The sequence below is a fragment of the Alligator sinensis genome, unplaced genomic scaffold (genome assembly GCF_000455745.1).
Source record: "Alligator sinensis unplaced genomic scaffold, ASM45574v1 scaffold1127_1, whole genome shotgun sequence".
Taxonomy (NCBI): Eukaryota; Metazoa; Chordata; order Crocodylia; family Alligatoridae; genus Alligator; species Alligator sinensis.
The window spans coordinates 23322-39779 of record NW_005842693.1 but is presented as its reverse complement, the minus strand read 5'-3'; the positions used below and the strand labels follow the sequence as shown (position 1 = coordinate 39779).

General features: G+C 39.2%; 1 protein-coding gene across 23 annotated transcripts in view; it reads left to right on the top strand.

Annotated features, from left to right (window-relative positions):
* Positions 1-16452, top strand: part of MBNL1 (muscleblind like splicing regulator 1) — a 212885-nt gene extending 196433 nt beyond the window's left edge. For 18 of the 23 annotated variants that reach the window (XM_006034034.3, XM_006034022.3, XM_025216000.1 and 15 more), the window contains 4 exons: positions 5009-5044; positions 5749-5843; positions 10078-10152; positions 13732-16452. In XM_006034034.3, the coding sequence (XP_006034096.1) occupies positions 5009-5044; positions 5749-5843; positions 10078-10134 (188 nt within the window). In that variant the 3' untranslated portion in view covers positions 10135-10152; positions 13732-16452. The remainder of the gene's footprint in view (positions 1-5008; positions 5045-5748; positions 5844-10077; positions 10153-13731) is intronic. The other 5 variants (XM_014524885.2, XM_014524878.2, XM_014524887.2 and 2 more) reach the window with 2 other exon arrangements.
* The last annotated feature ends 6 nt before the right edge of the window (positions 16453-16458 follow it).

Genomic DNA, 16458 nt, shown 5'->3' with positions numbered 1-16458 from the left:
AGGGGTCAGAGGGCACTCAGTGGGACTGGGGAGGCAGGCAGGGGATGGGGCCTGGAAGGGGGCCCCATGGTCCCCTCCCCTTCCTCCAGCCCCCCTTTCCCCTACTTCCACTTACCAGCATGAAGTCCAGGTCCAGCTCCCTGCAGTAGCCAGTGGAGACTGCTTGAATCTCCGAAGCTCTCTGAATCTTTTCCAGATCAATTCAGAAAGCTTCGAATTGATTCGCACCTTTTATTTGGTCTCCCGATTTGATTTGGATTTGGAGATTCAGCTGCCAAATTGGGCCAAATCTCCTCCAAATCAAATCAGCACCCAAAGCTTCGCATAGCCCTACTAATTACCTCTCTATTGAATCTCTGGTTATACTATGTAAAGTGGAATAGCATCAGTGAAGGGGATTTAGTGCCCCTACCCAAAACCCAAAATAGCTTATAGTTTAGTGTGGCAGATAGCTTGATTTGATTTTTTTCATTAGAAGTTAAGAGTTGAAGTTGGACCCGCTCCTCCCCGCATCCAGTGTGAATACTTTAATCACCGAATAAACAAGGACTTTCCTTCTCCTTCAGTCCTGTTATAGCGGAGAAAAATTACATTTACTGCTTAAAAGAAATGACAAAAACATATAAATGCTGGAGAGCAGTCAAGTCTACCTTTCTGTAGGCCTGAGTATAAGAGTACCTGAGTACCAAAGCTAGGCAGAGTATAAGATTTACCCTATCCTCAGTATTGCCTATTGACTTAGTTGATCCATTTCTTAAGCATCTCGCTCTCCACATACATTGACTGGGACTGTGGACTCTTCAATGGTGACCAAGCATCTAAAAGTTAGGTATTGCTACACTGAGCATTGGGAGACCCAAATCATTTTGTAGATCTTGCCTTTGTGCTTAAAGGGGTATCTTCTTATCATTTCAGTTAGGAGTTCAGTTAGACATGTGAACATGATCTTAATTCAGTATATAAAGTGTTAATTTAGGACCCTGATTGAAGAAAAATTCAGATTTGAAAAGGTATTTAGGTATCTAAAGATGCAGATAGATACCCAGCAGGTTTTCAGAAGTGCTCAGCCATATAACTTCCAGTGAAATCCCACAAGTGTCCATGAGCTTCATTAGACATCTAAACACCTTGAAAATGTTGCACTTTCCTCAGTAGGAGAAAGTGCTTTGGGGACCATTTTTACTCCTGCACAAAACATCAGTGGGAAAAGGATCAAATGGTTCATTCAGGGCCTTGTTGCATGTTAATTTTAGGTGGCTCCTAGAGCACTTAACCCCTGGATTGTCCACACATTAACACCTGATGCTAGTTTTACACACTCCTTAGGCAATTTAGAGTTATGCCACTTCATCCTATGTTTCTCTCTGATCTGTGTTACCCAGCTCATGTCACATTAATATGTGGTCACTCTAGCCTTCATGTTAGTGTGAACACCACCCCCCACCCTCCCCCCGGCCCAGATCAGGCCTACTACCCTAGCCCCCAGCACCCCAGAGCCCTGCTCACTAACCCCCATACCCCCAGCCCCCCACTTACTTCTGGCTGCCTGCATTGTCTGTCCCAGAGGTGCAGGCAAGGAAGTATTAACCTGCCTGCCCAGCCACTGCTCCCACCACCACCACTGCTGCTGCTCTCTGGCCCAGGCTCAGTGCACTCTGGTCCAGGCTCAGGTGGTGGTGGGCACCAGGAAGGCAGGTCAGCCCTTACCTGCCTGTATCCCTGGGACAGGGATAAGTGAGGGAGGAGGGCAGAAGGTGGGGCCCTGGGACAAGGGAGGGACAGGGTACCCCCTGGGGCAGCAGGGACATCAGGGAGCCTGGTTTGGGTTGGGGGGCAAGGATTCTTACCTTTCAGTCCTCCAGGCCCTTGCTGGTCTGAACGTGCTGACTGCTCCAAACTCAAGCTAGCATTAGCACTGATCAACATTTGAGCAGCTCACAGTGTAATGTAAAACAAGGCCCTCAGATTGAAGCACTCACTCATGTTATCTATTGATAACCTGGTCGCTGTAGTGCTTTGTGGATTTAATTGAATAAATACCTGGGTGAAATAGCACAGCAAGACTAGTAGATATATAAATGTTGAGGACAAGGAGCTGTTTAACATTCCAGTGCAAACATAGTATTCATCAAAATTACCATATTCTGCAATGGAATTAATTTTGTTATGAAATTACAATCAATTAAAATAGCACATGCTTTAAATTAAATGCTGAAAGGCTAAGGAATGTCTGAATAAGGAAGTTCACTGTTTGGACAGTCTTATTAGTTAATTAAAGCACTTGAAGTCAAAATGAATATTAAGGACATAGAGAAATGATTATTTATTATTGGTAAGAGGGTCCTACAGCATTATGTATTCATATTCACAAGTTATTGCACCATAGCTAGTATTTTCATTGCTGCCTTCTGTTCATTTGCTGCAATTCCCTTTCAAACTGTGTGTACTGGTTATAATGTTAATGGAGATAATGCAAAACTAAAATTTAAGCTAACTCAATCTTGATAGTTCAGAGAGTCATTACAAAAACCTAGCTGTCATTTTGGCATGTAGGTACAATAAACTATGTAAAAACATAATAAATAGGGAAGCTATATGAGGGCACAGTGTGCTCTAGCCACATCTCTGCCATCTCAGTGACATCATTGAGGTTGCATGGCTGTAACTCAGAGCACTGTCACACTGGTTAGCCGATAGTTTGTACCTTGGGGCCAGTTTTTGCTCCACGTATGCATATATTCTCACAACTAGTCCCACTGTCTTCAGGTGATGACACAAGAAGGATGTGGCCATAATATTAAATATCCTTCCTTTAAACCATCCTTCATGAATATTTTCATTCTGTTTTGTTACATAGCAGAATTAATTATTCCATTTTTCCCCACAGCTTTAAACATGTCTTCTTATAGCGAAAGGCAATAACTTCCATGTCCTGCCTAGCATAAATTACTGATTTTTTTCCCACTAATGGCATTTGGGATTGTGAAAATCACTGTAACATGACATACAATTCTGTATACCACTTAACAAGAGCTAATAAAATAACATGCCATGCTATTCAAACACAACAGTTTCTCTTTGTTATTGCCATATTGCATCAAGGAAACAGCATAGCAGTAGCTCCCACTGACTCTGTCTTTCAGAGAATTTCTGTGTCTACCTCCATTATGAGCTCTCTGTTCAACACTTCATGATTCATTTATTTTTATTCATATCAGGGTAACAATCACATTTATTTAAATTAATTTAGATAAAATTTATCTAAATTGTATCTAAATGTATCTGACTGTAAATAAGGCGAGTCATGAAAAAATAAAAGAAAGTCTTTTTAAAAACATTGATGTGATGAAATATGAAAAAAATGACTTTATAAACTAAAGTTTAATTTTAAAATCTTCCTTTAGGAAACAAAAGATTGGCAAGTACAAAATTCACAATGTGGAACAAAAGCATTTTGCTAAGTAAATAAGTGGGATTGCCCAGTTACTGAAATTTGCAGACTGGAAACTGCGCGCGCCTAAAAATGAAGTACTCCTATTGGCACTGTGTTCTCTTTGAAGATTTCATCTGATTTGATCCCTAGTATTCTTATTTGTATTAAGGAGAGTGACAGGCTAGTCATCTAAGTACTGCTGACATTCTATCTCAGCCAAAGGCTGAGATAGAATGCCTAGAATGCCTAGAAATTACAGTCTTATTTGTATTAAGGAGAGTGACAGGCTAGTCATCTAAGTACTGCTGACATTCTATCTCAGCCAAAGGGTTCATCCTTCCAACAAATTACAGGCAGTTAAAGTGTATCCTACAGGAAGAAATAATGGCAATCAGGCAGCCTCACATTTTTCTGGGGACTTTATGGAAGGTCTATAGTTGTTATACTCTCTTTAAATTTCACAATAAGTAAACAAACCTGCCAAAAATCTGAGTTGAAAGTCAGCACTTCATTTTCAGTTCACCCCACAATATATAAATGCTGGTCACAAAATCTCTGCTTGTCCTGACACTTAGGCAATACCAAAACACCTGGGAGCAACAGGGATTGGTGGTAGTAAAGACCTAGAACTAGCCGTGAACAGTCAGATCACCTCTCCCCACAGAAAAATCCACCTGACATGGTCATGGGGAGAAATATCCCAAAGGATCCAAATTTACCCAAGAAATCCTTCCCTCCCCCACCATCAAAGAATTGGCCTGCCAGGAACCTGGTGGGTCTTCAGGGGTTAAAGGCACGAGTGCCACTATGGCCACTGGCGGACTACTTCCTTGGGCCACAAGTACTCCTGAGACCCTTGGGGAAAAAAAACAAGAGCACACCCTCGGGCTATATTACATTATGGCCAGACTCAGAGAAGAACTAAGGGTCCTTTGCGTCTGGTCCCATTTTCAAACTGCAGTCTCCACTTTCTCTTTTAATATGCTAACTGACTCTTAGAGCAAACTCAGGGCAAACTGTGTGCTGAGGACCCCTTCTGGATGCAGATCAGAGAGCAAGGGCTAAACTAATTCCTCCCTTTTGTTCTTAACTATCCTGTATATCCCAATATAACTGCAGTGCTAGGATCATCCTGAATTTCTAAAAATGAATTTCTTGTATGGAGACAATACATTAAAGTACTTCCTTTACTCTGAAAATACACATATAGCTAAAAAAAAGTTCTTTTGCAGAAAGGAAAAATAAATCAGTCACATAAACCAGAATTTTAAAATAAGTCTAAGGAAAGCTTTCCTAATAATAGTAAAAAGACAAATTATGCTAGAGAAAAGTAAAGGCAAGCTAACTATACCAGCACACAGTTCACTTAGCTTTCTTCCCCTCACTTAAGACTAGTTCTAATTGATCACTGTGCTATCGTATGATTTGATTGTGCTGACAGTTACATGCCACTGTTCCCATAATAACAACTTTTCTTCTTTGTTCAATGAAATTTGCTAATTACACGTGTGATGGGTTGTTTTAATTCTTTTCCCTTTTCAAATCCACCTTCCTGTTGCAATGCATGATGGGCAGGCTCAATATTGTGCATGACACCCGCTACAAGTGTTGGTAGGTGCCAGCTTTGTTTCTTGATTATCTTAAACCTGTGGTGCAGCTCACGGACCCTCAAAATCCACTGCTAGGTTTTAACTGATAGTTGTTGTGCCAGTCCATCTTCCCCAACTCCCTGCACTAACACCTGTCAATTAAATGCAATCATTTTATTTAATTGACACGGACACATAGATGTTGTTTACTATGTATAGTAGCTTTCTGAATTGCTTGGTGGATTTTGATTGGACTATGAGTTCCAGTGTTCAGAAACTATCTCATGTTAAGTAACATATTGTATCTTACTATTGTATTTAAGCAATATGTTTTTCTTTAAACTGATTAATTGTAGCTTGTATTAAATACTTGGGGTGGATTTTTTTACTTTTTATTCAGCTGTAAGTCATAAATGTAAGGGCATTTTAAAATTCTTGTTTTGACTTTGTATTGAAATGGGTAAGCTTGTTTGTATTGATTTTCTTGATTTGATGGTAACAAGCATTTTCCCCTTTTTTCTCTTTCATTTCCCTCCCCACCCCGCCCCTGGAATGTTGTCCTGCTTTTGCACTGTGATTGCATGTCACTCGCTGGCAATGATGTCTCGTCACATGGCTTCTTGCTGTGATAAATACCATGCTCAATTATTCTACCACATGTTGCCATGGTTCCCATACTGCTACACTCTTCTGTATGTTTGCTTTATATGATTTTCCTTCCGAAAGTTCCCATGGTGCACGGTGCTACGCCAGCCACTGTGTCTGCAGCAACAACATCTGCCACAAGTGTTCCCTTCGCTGCAACAGCCACAGCCAACCAGGTTTGCTAATTTACAGCTTTGTTCCTTAAAAACAACTTGAAATTGGTGCTTTTAATGAGCATGGGGGTTTTGATTTTACCTCTTGTTGGCCTACACATTCTCTCTAAGATCTGCAGCCTAGCTTAATAAGCCTTTATCCATGCTCAAATGGTGCTGCAGCTCCATTTCTGATGCTAAAAATATCTGACATGAGATTTTCTGATTCAGTCTTATAGGCCATGCTGCTTATTTCTGCTCTCGCATATTTAAAAAGTCAGAGACGATACACAAGAAAGCTTTTTTTTCTGTGTACACAAAGCCTCCATTTCCTTTCACATTCCAATCAAAGCCAATGGAAGCTGGGTGCAGAGGGACTGCAGGATCAGGATTTTAGTAGTCTGAACATGTTCTGACTCTCTTCAGCTCTTCCAAGAGCAAAACAAAAACATTGTGATTGGGCCACACAGGAACATGCTCGCAAGCATTGTTCAAATTTGTGAATTAGGGGAAGACCTGATGAGTTTTACCATGGACAAACTTTAACTAATGCAGTGTCCATTAAAAACCTAATCAGATATTTTCTAGGCAGCTACCATGAATATTGCCATAGCTGGGTATAAAATAGGAACAGGAATTGTGTTTAACCCCCATCCCTTCCGACTGATGCTTCATCTACATTGTTCTTAGTTAGATTACCAAAAACTCAAATTTGTTTTTATTCTTATACTTCAAAATGTAAAAGACTAAAAGCATCCCAGAGACCAGTGCACAACTCCTTTATTCATATGTATCCTGACATGAATTTTACATGTTTGTACTAGGCCTTTAGAATTATTGCCTGTTATTACTGGGTGCATCTACATGTGCAATTAATGTCCCTTAATTTTCTTTGCAGAAAATTCAGGCACATTAAACTACACCCTTGCACATATGTTAAAGTGTGCCCGTTAGAAGCACATTTGCTCCAAATGGAAGCAGTTAACTCCAGTACCGCTCCTGCCCTGCTCTGCCCCACTTCAGCAACCAGGAGGAGCCCCAGGCTACCCCAGGTGCCAAGCTATGGGTGGCAGGGGGTGCAGGGGCTGGTCCCAATTCCCACATGGCCAGAAGAGATGTCCTGGCAGCTAAGACTGCTGTATCCCAGCCACATGGAGATCAGCAGCCAGGATTGCTGCAGGACCTGGCCTCCACGTGGCTAGGAGAGCTGTCCTAGCAGCTGGGACTGCTGCATCCCAGCCATGTGGAGATTAGGTCAACCCAGCCACATGGGGATTGGATCGCACAGCAATCCCAACTGGCGATCGCCATCTGTGTGGGACAGCTCTCCTGGGTTCCGATCCCCACATGGCAGGGAGACAGCTGCCCCTGTAGCCAGCACAGCTCCCCACTGCATGGGGCCTTAGGCAGGTAGCAGTGTGCCCCTGCTGCCTGAGCTGACTAGGAGCAAATTGCTCCTGGCCAGTGTCTACACATGTGCTACTGTGCAGAAGCTAATGTGCCATTAATCTAGTACCTATATTTCCTGGAACTAGCAAATGGTGCATTAGCTTACTTTACTGCACACACGTAGACAGTGACACTTTACTGTGCATTAGATTAATGAGCAGCAAAGCATCTCATGTGGACACACCCACTGTGCAGAAAATGTGGGACCAAATGCTGGGCAGCTAGGGCTCTACATGAATTCAGTGGGAGTCCTATATATTCCTTTAGCATTTAGAGCAAAAGGGACTTTTGTTCAGCCACAAAATTCTGTGTGCTATTTTGCAATTTCAGTTGATTGCCGGGGTCATTAAATGACCGTATAGAAGGACTGGCTTTAAAAAGTACCTGCTTTTGATGCAAGTCTGCTCCAGTCATTATGCCAACTTGGAGGTTTCAAAATCCTACCATAAAAGCCAAACAAGTCTGCAGGTGCAATCAGATCCAGATGCATAAGTAAAAATACACCTGCAAGCAACTGTTCTTATGATTCTGCAGCTGCAGTTAATTGCACCTGTAAAATTGGATGCTGTTTTTAGAAATCCTGAGCCCATTCCTGTGAAGTACCAAAGCTCTTCCATCAGGGTGCTGTGTGCTGCCTACTGCAGTGCAACCTATAGGGTGGAATGTATTTAGTATCTTTCAGGGCTAGACCCAGAGCCTTGCTATCAGCCTTGAGCATTTTGTGCATTAATATTTGATGCCAAGCCAACTATAAATCCTTTGGTGGTATACACAGTAACTAGGTTCTCAAAAACATCATGCCTGAGAATTGCATCACTGCAGTAATTTATAACAATCTACCTTAAAGTCCCAGAAAAAGATTAGGCATTTTAACCAAATACTGTTTAGTTTCCACAGCAGTTGGGTGTAGTTTCCAATATTTATGAGCAAGTAACAGTTTGTTCTAGTGAAAAATATTGCAGTTGAGGGACTAAGTCTTTTGAAAATTTGGACCAGAAAAGGAATTAAAGTCCCAGAAACCTCATTTACAAGAACAATTACCTATGTGTACGTGTCAGTTAAGTAAATAACCATCAGAAATATCTAAACAGTATGAGTAATTTCATTCACAATTCAAATAACCTTAAGTCATTTGAGTTGTGTACCCAGCATACGTCCAGAAAATTCCTAGAATAAACAAAGCCACAGAAAAAAAAATAGATTTCTTAAAGCCACAGAAAAAAAATAGATTTCTTAAATGCCTTTTCTATGTCTAAGCTGCTATGCATTCACCCAGATAGATAATGGGGAAACTTGCTGTTGTAGAATCTGACCATTTCATGCCTGTTCTCCCTGGATCCCTCATAACACACTTCAGTAAAGTATTGCAGCCAAACCTCAATATATACATATATGGCAATATATGTATATAATTTTTAAGCAATGCTGAAATGATTTAATGCCACACGTGCAATGTGCATGCATGCATAAGGTCTTAAGATCTGGCCCTTCATCTTCATTGACTGGTGTTGAAGGTCCTTGGTATGTTTTGACAGCACTATCCCTGATGCTTCTACACAGTTGGGTGCAACATCTTCTCCTGCAGCAGTAGAAAAAATGGTATGAAAAGCTTCATTATGCTTGGAGCACATTTCTGGGCTATTTGGCAATGCTGTAAAATTATATGAAAAGTAAAGCAAGGATGTAAGGGCTGGAAAGATCCACCACTAAAACATTCTGCTTAGTGATTAGTTAAGGAAAAAAACTCCACCCTTCCTTTCTTCTGTGGGACTATGTATCTGATAAACTGAGAGGGGATATTATCTTTTCAAGTTCCACAGCTCTTTACAACATCTAAGTCAGGATTATGACAGTGCTGGACCTGGTTTTCTGTACATAAGTGCATCTGTTCTCTGCCTCAGTCTGACTCCCTGCCTCTTGTTGCGGTGCGGGTTTAATACTGCTCGTTTAACATCTGTAGTTCACTTTGAATAGTCTTGTTTCCCTCATTAAGGTCTCTATCCTGCAAGGCCTGTGTATGTGCACTCCCATTGACTTTAATTTATGTTAAACCTTGGAAGGCCTGCAGGATTGGACTCCAGGAAAGAGCTGTCTAACTTTTGTCTTGATTTGCTATTTGTGCTCTTTGTAATTGTTATATTGCCAGTTTAATTTTTAAAGCTAATCTTATGGAAAACACACTGTTGACTAATGGTCAGAGAGCTGTGTAGATGAGTCCTGTTTACAAAGGCCAACATTGTGAAAATGGATTGCTAATTTGGAGAATCTTTGTTTTTTCAGTGCCCAACTCAGAACCTACTTCCTAGTTTTCACAGGTGGCAAGAATACACGGCCTAGGTAATCTGTGAATTTGTACCACCTGTGAAAAAACAGATGCAAGGCATCTTGGTTTGGCACCTAAAGACTAATTTAGCAAACACTCCTCAAAATCTGGCTGTGGTGTTTGTTTCAAACGACTTAGTAAAATACCCAAATCATTGAACTTTGTGTAGGCCAACAAAAAGGGCTCCTTTCAGTGACTGCACTGCATGAACTTCTGTAGATTTTAACTCCTCTTACTTTCTAAACAACCAATAATACTTATATACATCAGTCAAGTACTACCTACCACAATGTTTTTTTCAGTTTTAACTGGCTTTTGTAGCACTTCAGTTTACTGTAACGTATACTGTAGTTACAATGTAAAATCCACCACCTCACAGCTGATTGTTGCTTTTTCTGAACTACAGTAATGTTTGATAGTAAAATGCGTTTTCTCTTGGTTGACATGTTGCACATATTATTCATTGTTTACATTTTTTACCTATAGATACCCATAATATCTGCCGAACATCTGACTAGCCACAAATATGTTACACAGATGTAGACATTTTGTCATCAAACAGTAAGTTTCTGATGTGTTGCTTCCACAGTTTTCATACTCTGTGTGTGTAGGCATAATTTGTCTTTTACTGAGACATATTGTTTTTAAAGGAAATTTTTTTAAAGTGTTGTAGAAGCTCTTTTGACATGGGTTTCTTTGATACTAACTTCTGCGTGATGGGGGCCATAGCGTTTATGTAGAATTGTTTTTTTGTTTTTTAAATAGCGGATTACAGAAACTGGACAAATATCAGTGATGCAAGTTGGTGGTTTCAGTCCAGTACCTCAGAGGCAGTATTGCCATATATTTGGTACTGATGGGCACTTTTGCTGGCACTGCTGGCAAAGAGGCCAGTGGTTAACTACCCTCCTTCCAGAAACATATGAGTCTAGTAGCCTGTGATTTATAAACTGACAGACAATCCTGCATGGTTCTTGCACGGGTGAGGAGGTCTAGATCCCCAAGGACATAAACTCTGCACCTGCTGCCATGCCCATTCTGCTTGCCTGTTTGATGCTGAGGCAGAGGCTTTGTCCACAGTATAAGGATAGGTGACCTTGGGCAACCAGTGTGCCTGCAGACTTCCTGTGTGCCAGCGGTCTTACAGAGGATACAGAGCTCTTTTCGGTTGTCAGGGGGCATGCGATGTAGCAAACTCAGTTCCTTTGTATCTATTATCATCCCCTTACTGGACATAAAAGATACAGCAGTGATTAAGTTTAAATTAATGGCATTCATAATCTAAAGCACACAAAAGACCTTTTTGAGATGCAAGCCTGTCTCGTTAGAAGTGTCTGACTTTGAGACGGTGCCAGGTATGTTCTAATTGCCGTGCTTTGTTAGCTTCCGGTCAACATCTGCTCACTCATTTTGGCAGGAGCAGGGAAGAGAAACCCAGTAAGCCCCATATATGCCAGTGAGTCAGCAGTAATTAGACTGTTTCTCCCTGCAGAATTTAAGCATCCATTGACAGGCTGAATCAGGTGGAGAATCCTGCCATCCCATTAGTTTGGGCTTATTTGTTTGATGCCTTCCACTGCCCTAAAAAGACAGCATAAGTTGGGGAAAAATAACTTGGGAGCCTGCCAGACTTGGTAGGGTGGGGATCACATTATACCAGTAAAGAGTGAAATCTTTTACAAATAAATAAATAAATCCAGAATCTATAAAACAAAATGATTCTTTTAGGGGCTCCACTACTTCGTATGTACCAGGGGTCAGCAACATTTTTGGGCAGAGTACCAAAAACACCTATGACCTCAACTTGTAAGAAGTTGGCATGCCAGGGGCAGATGGTGTGGGAGCCACAAGGGGCCTGGTCCTTGTTGTGGCACTGCAGCCCTGGCCCCTTCTCCACCATCCGCCCCGAGGCACTTGTGCCAAGCAAAATGCCTTCAAGTGCTACACTCTGGTACCCATGCCAGGGGTTGCCTACCTCTGATATATACCGTGGGCCATAAATAGGGCACCTGGCTATACTGAGGCTTTCTTGTGAAAAAGCTGTTTAATCACAAAATTTGCAAAATTCTGTAAATGAGAATGAGGATTTAATTATTAGTCTAACTGAGCCCTGGATTCCTTGGAGCAGAGACTGCCAAATTATGGTAAGTTATGGGAGGTATTTTTGCGATATAGGTTACAGAAAAGTGAGAGGTCATGTGGAGAATGCAAGTTCAATTTACACTTGCATAGTTTGGGCTTGAACTACAGTCAGCTTCTCATAATTTAGCCTCTTTCCTTGCAGACAGGCTTTTAGTTGGTTTCGCTTGTCTCTGTTCCTGAGATTTTTTTCCTGCATTTTCAATCATGAAATCTTAGTTTACACTTATGACATACGAGCTCTCTGTTTTGGTTTAGCCTTATAGAATTTCTCATCCAACTATGATAGAATAACTTAATAGCTTCTGGAAGGAAATATATGCCTTCACTTCCACCTCTTTCTCCAGTACAGAGATACATCTACTCTTCAGGTTTAAGTGGAATATAATGTAGTGTTTACTGTGTCCTCACAACTGCTTTCATTTATGGTCATACCCTACATATAAATAAATCATAGCTATGCGTGTTTCTGGATATCTGCTTGATTATTAGCTTTCTTCAGCAAAGAAAGAAATTTATTCATGACATTAGTTGATGTTTAAGCCCAAAGTAAGAGAACAGATACTACTTGTAAATCTTAACAGGGTTTATCACTGCATATATAGTCCAGTCATATTTTTTTTAAAAACTCGCTCTATGCTATTTGGCTAAATATGAACCTATAATGAATTCTCCAGGTTAATTGGCAACGGTTGATCCTCCTGGATCATGGTGTGTGCATGAGGGCCACCCAGACCTTCAATGCATATGCCTGGGCAGGAATTTTTGGAGGAGTAGAGTCTGCCCAGACCTTCCATCCTCCCTTTAGGCCACTAAGACAGAATCCAAAGACCAGCCTGAGTCCAGATGTTTGGTGCCTCCATGGCTGCAGTTGTATAAGTGTCTGGGAATTGAACCCAGGTCTCCTGTGTGGTAGACCCAGGTTAATTATAGAGTGCATAAAAGCTATTTCCAATTATGCCCTCCCCTTATTAATTTCCTCACTGCATTCTCTCTAAATCATATATATAATTAATTATTCCTCCCACAGACCATTGCCTCCTGCAATTTAGCATGTCATTTTTATTATCTACAGCTTTCCTATTTCTGTTGTTTTCTTAAAGAGATGATTTCACCATAGCCAAATACGTTATTTAACCCGACAGTGTGGTTATTTATTTGTTAAAATGGAATAATAATTTTCTTCTCATTTGTGGCCAGGGATATAATTTTCATAAGGATGTAAATGACTTTACAGTCCAAATTCCATTTTCGAAGGGACTTAAGCACTCTGCTTCTCAGCATAATTAATTTGCCAAGTTGCAGCATGGCCTGTTGCTGTTTCTTGTTCTGAAGTTAGTACACACAGACCTAACCTGATGTACCCTGCTGAGCACTACCTAGCATTAAACAGACATACCCGTACAGCCCAAATCCCAAAAGTATTTAGGCATGTTTCACGTGTCTTATGAAATTAATTGGTGTTTACCAATTGCTGTCATTGAAGAGGATGTGGACTTCAGGTGTTTTTAAAATGTTACCCAAATTCTTGATGCCACCAAACTCAATGTTACTGGCTGCATTTATGTCAGTGGTATCAAGCTATGGTCCTAAGTAAAACCCCAATAACTAATTAGTACTCTGTTAATCCTGAGGCTTTACTAGCTATAGGGGTGGGGAGGGCAAGGCAGGGAATATGGTTCAGTCATGATGGATTTCTGTTTTCGTAAATAATTTCATCATTACGCAATAATGTCTATAAGACATATCTTTGTTATGAAGATATTATTTGGGAAATAGTACTGTTTATATTTGGTATACAAAACTCCATTGGCATAACTAGGGCAGAGTGACTGGGAAAACTGTTGGGGTGCCCAGCCTCATCGCTATGCTGGTGCAGAAGTCCTTTTAATGTCGGTGACAGCTTCCCCTTGTGCTGAAACTGCAAGACTGTGCCCGTAAGATACTTAAAGGGAATAAATGAACATGCTAAATTTCTTTCCTTTCTTTTTCCTTTTCTAGATCATACTAAAGAGAAAAAGGACAGTGTGCTTGGGTAGAGGAAAGGACAAGATCATTAGCCATAATGTATATACCGTCAAGAAACACACCGAAACTCCCTCAGCAGTAAGACATCCACACATTGCATGTTAACAAGAAGAAACAAGAACTTGGAAATCCACTGCACACTGTTGCCTATATACTTTGTACATTGAATTGATATTTGTGCTGAGGTGATCTTATTGTCTAAAACTACAGCATTGTCTATCTTTTCTAGCACAGAAGTATGCATATATATATTTAGATATGCATATGTAGTCTATTTCCTACATAATCATGTAAGTCATCTTGAAAAGACAGACTATGATGTAACCATAAATCTATTATGTATTGGTACGTCTGTAGACCAAGATATAATTTTTTTAAAGTAAGTTTATTTCTTTCAAGGTTTACAAATAACAAAGGTGCACCTTGTATTTAAAATTGCCATTATAGATGAGAGCGTGCATGCACAGTAATTTTTGTTTAAGAGTAATATTTTTAATGTAATAGATTGTAAGAAGTGGTAAGAGAGGTATCTGACAGAGATGAATGTGCCAAGCAAAACCACAACTGTGTATATTTTAAAGCACATCAATGGCTTTAAGTACCATGTTGTAAAGGATTCTCATGAAGTGCCATAGACTGTACATCAAATTAGAGTATTATTTCTGCAGTGTTATTTTTCAGAGCCACATTTTTGCTTATTTTGTTAGTACTGATCAGTCAAAGGGCACCATTCTGTTTCAAAACCAAAGTTGTCTCAGAAATGGCCAATTCTACCTTACATAACAGTAGACAGCACAAGAAAGGTATTTTATCGATACAAATTAACTTAACACATACTGGACATATACACATATATAAACTATTTTAAGACATTGTAATGTAATATTTATGCATATTATACCATATAACACGATATACAAAAGGGAAAAGCCATTTCTGAGACACAATAACAAACGTTTGAGGAACTTATTTTGCTTCTATTTATAGCCTCTGTCAAAAGTCAAAAGACTATAAATGCTTTGCAGAGATGGGTTTCACTTTTGCTTAAATGCTTCATCAAAGTCACGCTTCAAAACAGTGACTCTAAACCAAGAAGAAAGAAGCACTGACATCAGCCGCATGACAAACCAAAATATGAAAAAAATGGAGATGTTAATTAGTGTAGAAATTGGTTGGGTTAAATACTTGGGTGAGTTTTATATGTGATTTTTTTTTGTTCAGATTAACTGCTTATAGCCTTAGAAAGCCTTTACAAAATAAAATAAAAAAATAGATGTGCATTCAAGTTTTTAAGAATGGATTCATCCAAAGGAATTCCTTTTTGTGGTTTGGATGTTGCAGCTAGTAAAGGATATTTTTGCTCTGTTCAGCAAACTGCTGAAGTGGGGGCCAGGTCACTGGTAGTATAGTGTGGAGTGGAAGAAGTGAGAGTTCAGTTCTAGAACTTTCCATACTTCCAAGTTTACTGCAAGTTTTTATGCTTGAGAGAGATGCTTTCTAGTATAAGAATGATGTGTTGATTTTACTGATTGTACTGTACATCTATTAAAGCCTTAGATTATTACATTACGGGTTAAAACCCATACCAATGTAATTTCAATCGTGTTAAGAAAGTATAGGTGACTTCACATGTTATTGTAGTTACTTACATTATAGAATATTACTTATTTTTCTTGTTAAAAATGTAGTTTTTATTTCTTACATTTATTAGATTGTTTTCATTTTCTATTACCAGTTGAATACCGTTTCAGTTTATAGAATTTTGTTTTATTAGATTTTACTGATGACTTTTTCAAAATACAAAAAAAATAAATAAAAATGTAGGTTTTTTTTCTTCATAACATACTCAGTTTTGAATTTACATGTAGTGTCATATGAGTATTCGTATTGTTAACTAAATGATTTATATTTTACTGATTTAATATTACAATGTAAGAATGTCAGTCATTGTTAGTTCTTGTCTAGTTTTCATTAAAAGAACAAAGATCTTTTATATGGATATCTTATAATTATATAATCATTGCTAAGTAAGAAGTTAAGTTGTTGCTATCGCAACAATCCTGGCAGACAATTGAGTAATATTTTGATGATTTATTTTGTTTGTAATTAGTTATTATAAGAAAATCTAGTTCCTAGATATTAGAATAAAATTTATTTTCTACTGTATCCATTTCAAATGTTAAAATATTGTTTAAATATTTTTTGAAATCCCTGAATATCAGGCCTTGTTATAAATAAGCTGCATAATCAATAGATCAAGGGACTTTTTGTTTTGATAATCCAAATACTCAAAGTTTACGTAACAAGAATTATAGCGCGTGTGCAAACTCTTGAGGGTTGATTATGCTGCAGTTTAGCATGTGGGAACGTATAGAAGAAGGTTGACTTTTTGCACTTCTGTATATAGTCAAAAAAGAGAGAAACCTGTATAATAGTAAGATCTTATTTTGAATAAAAATGTCTATAATTACAAGGAGTTTTGTTAAGGCTAATAAAAATGACAGGCTGAACAAAATTGCTTGCAAAAGTGGCACAGAGTTAGCACTCCATACCCCTTCAAAAAGTTGCTTTGCTTTATGTGGACAGCTTGTAGTTTGCCAGGATTTTTTCAGCTGGAAAGATATGCCATCCTTCCGAGATCTCATGACTGACAAAAACTCCACTGGGTCAAATCTGCCTGAAAATCATTATTAAAAAAAA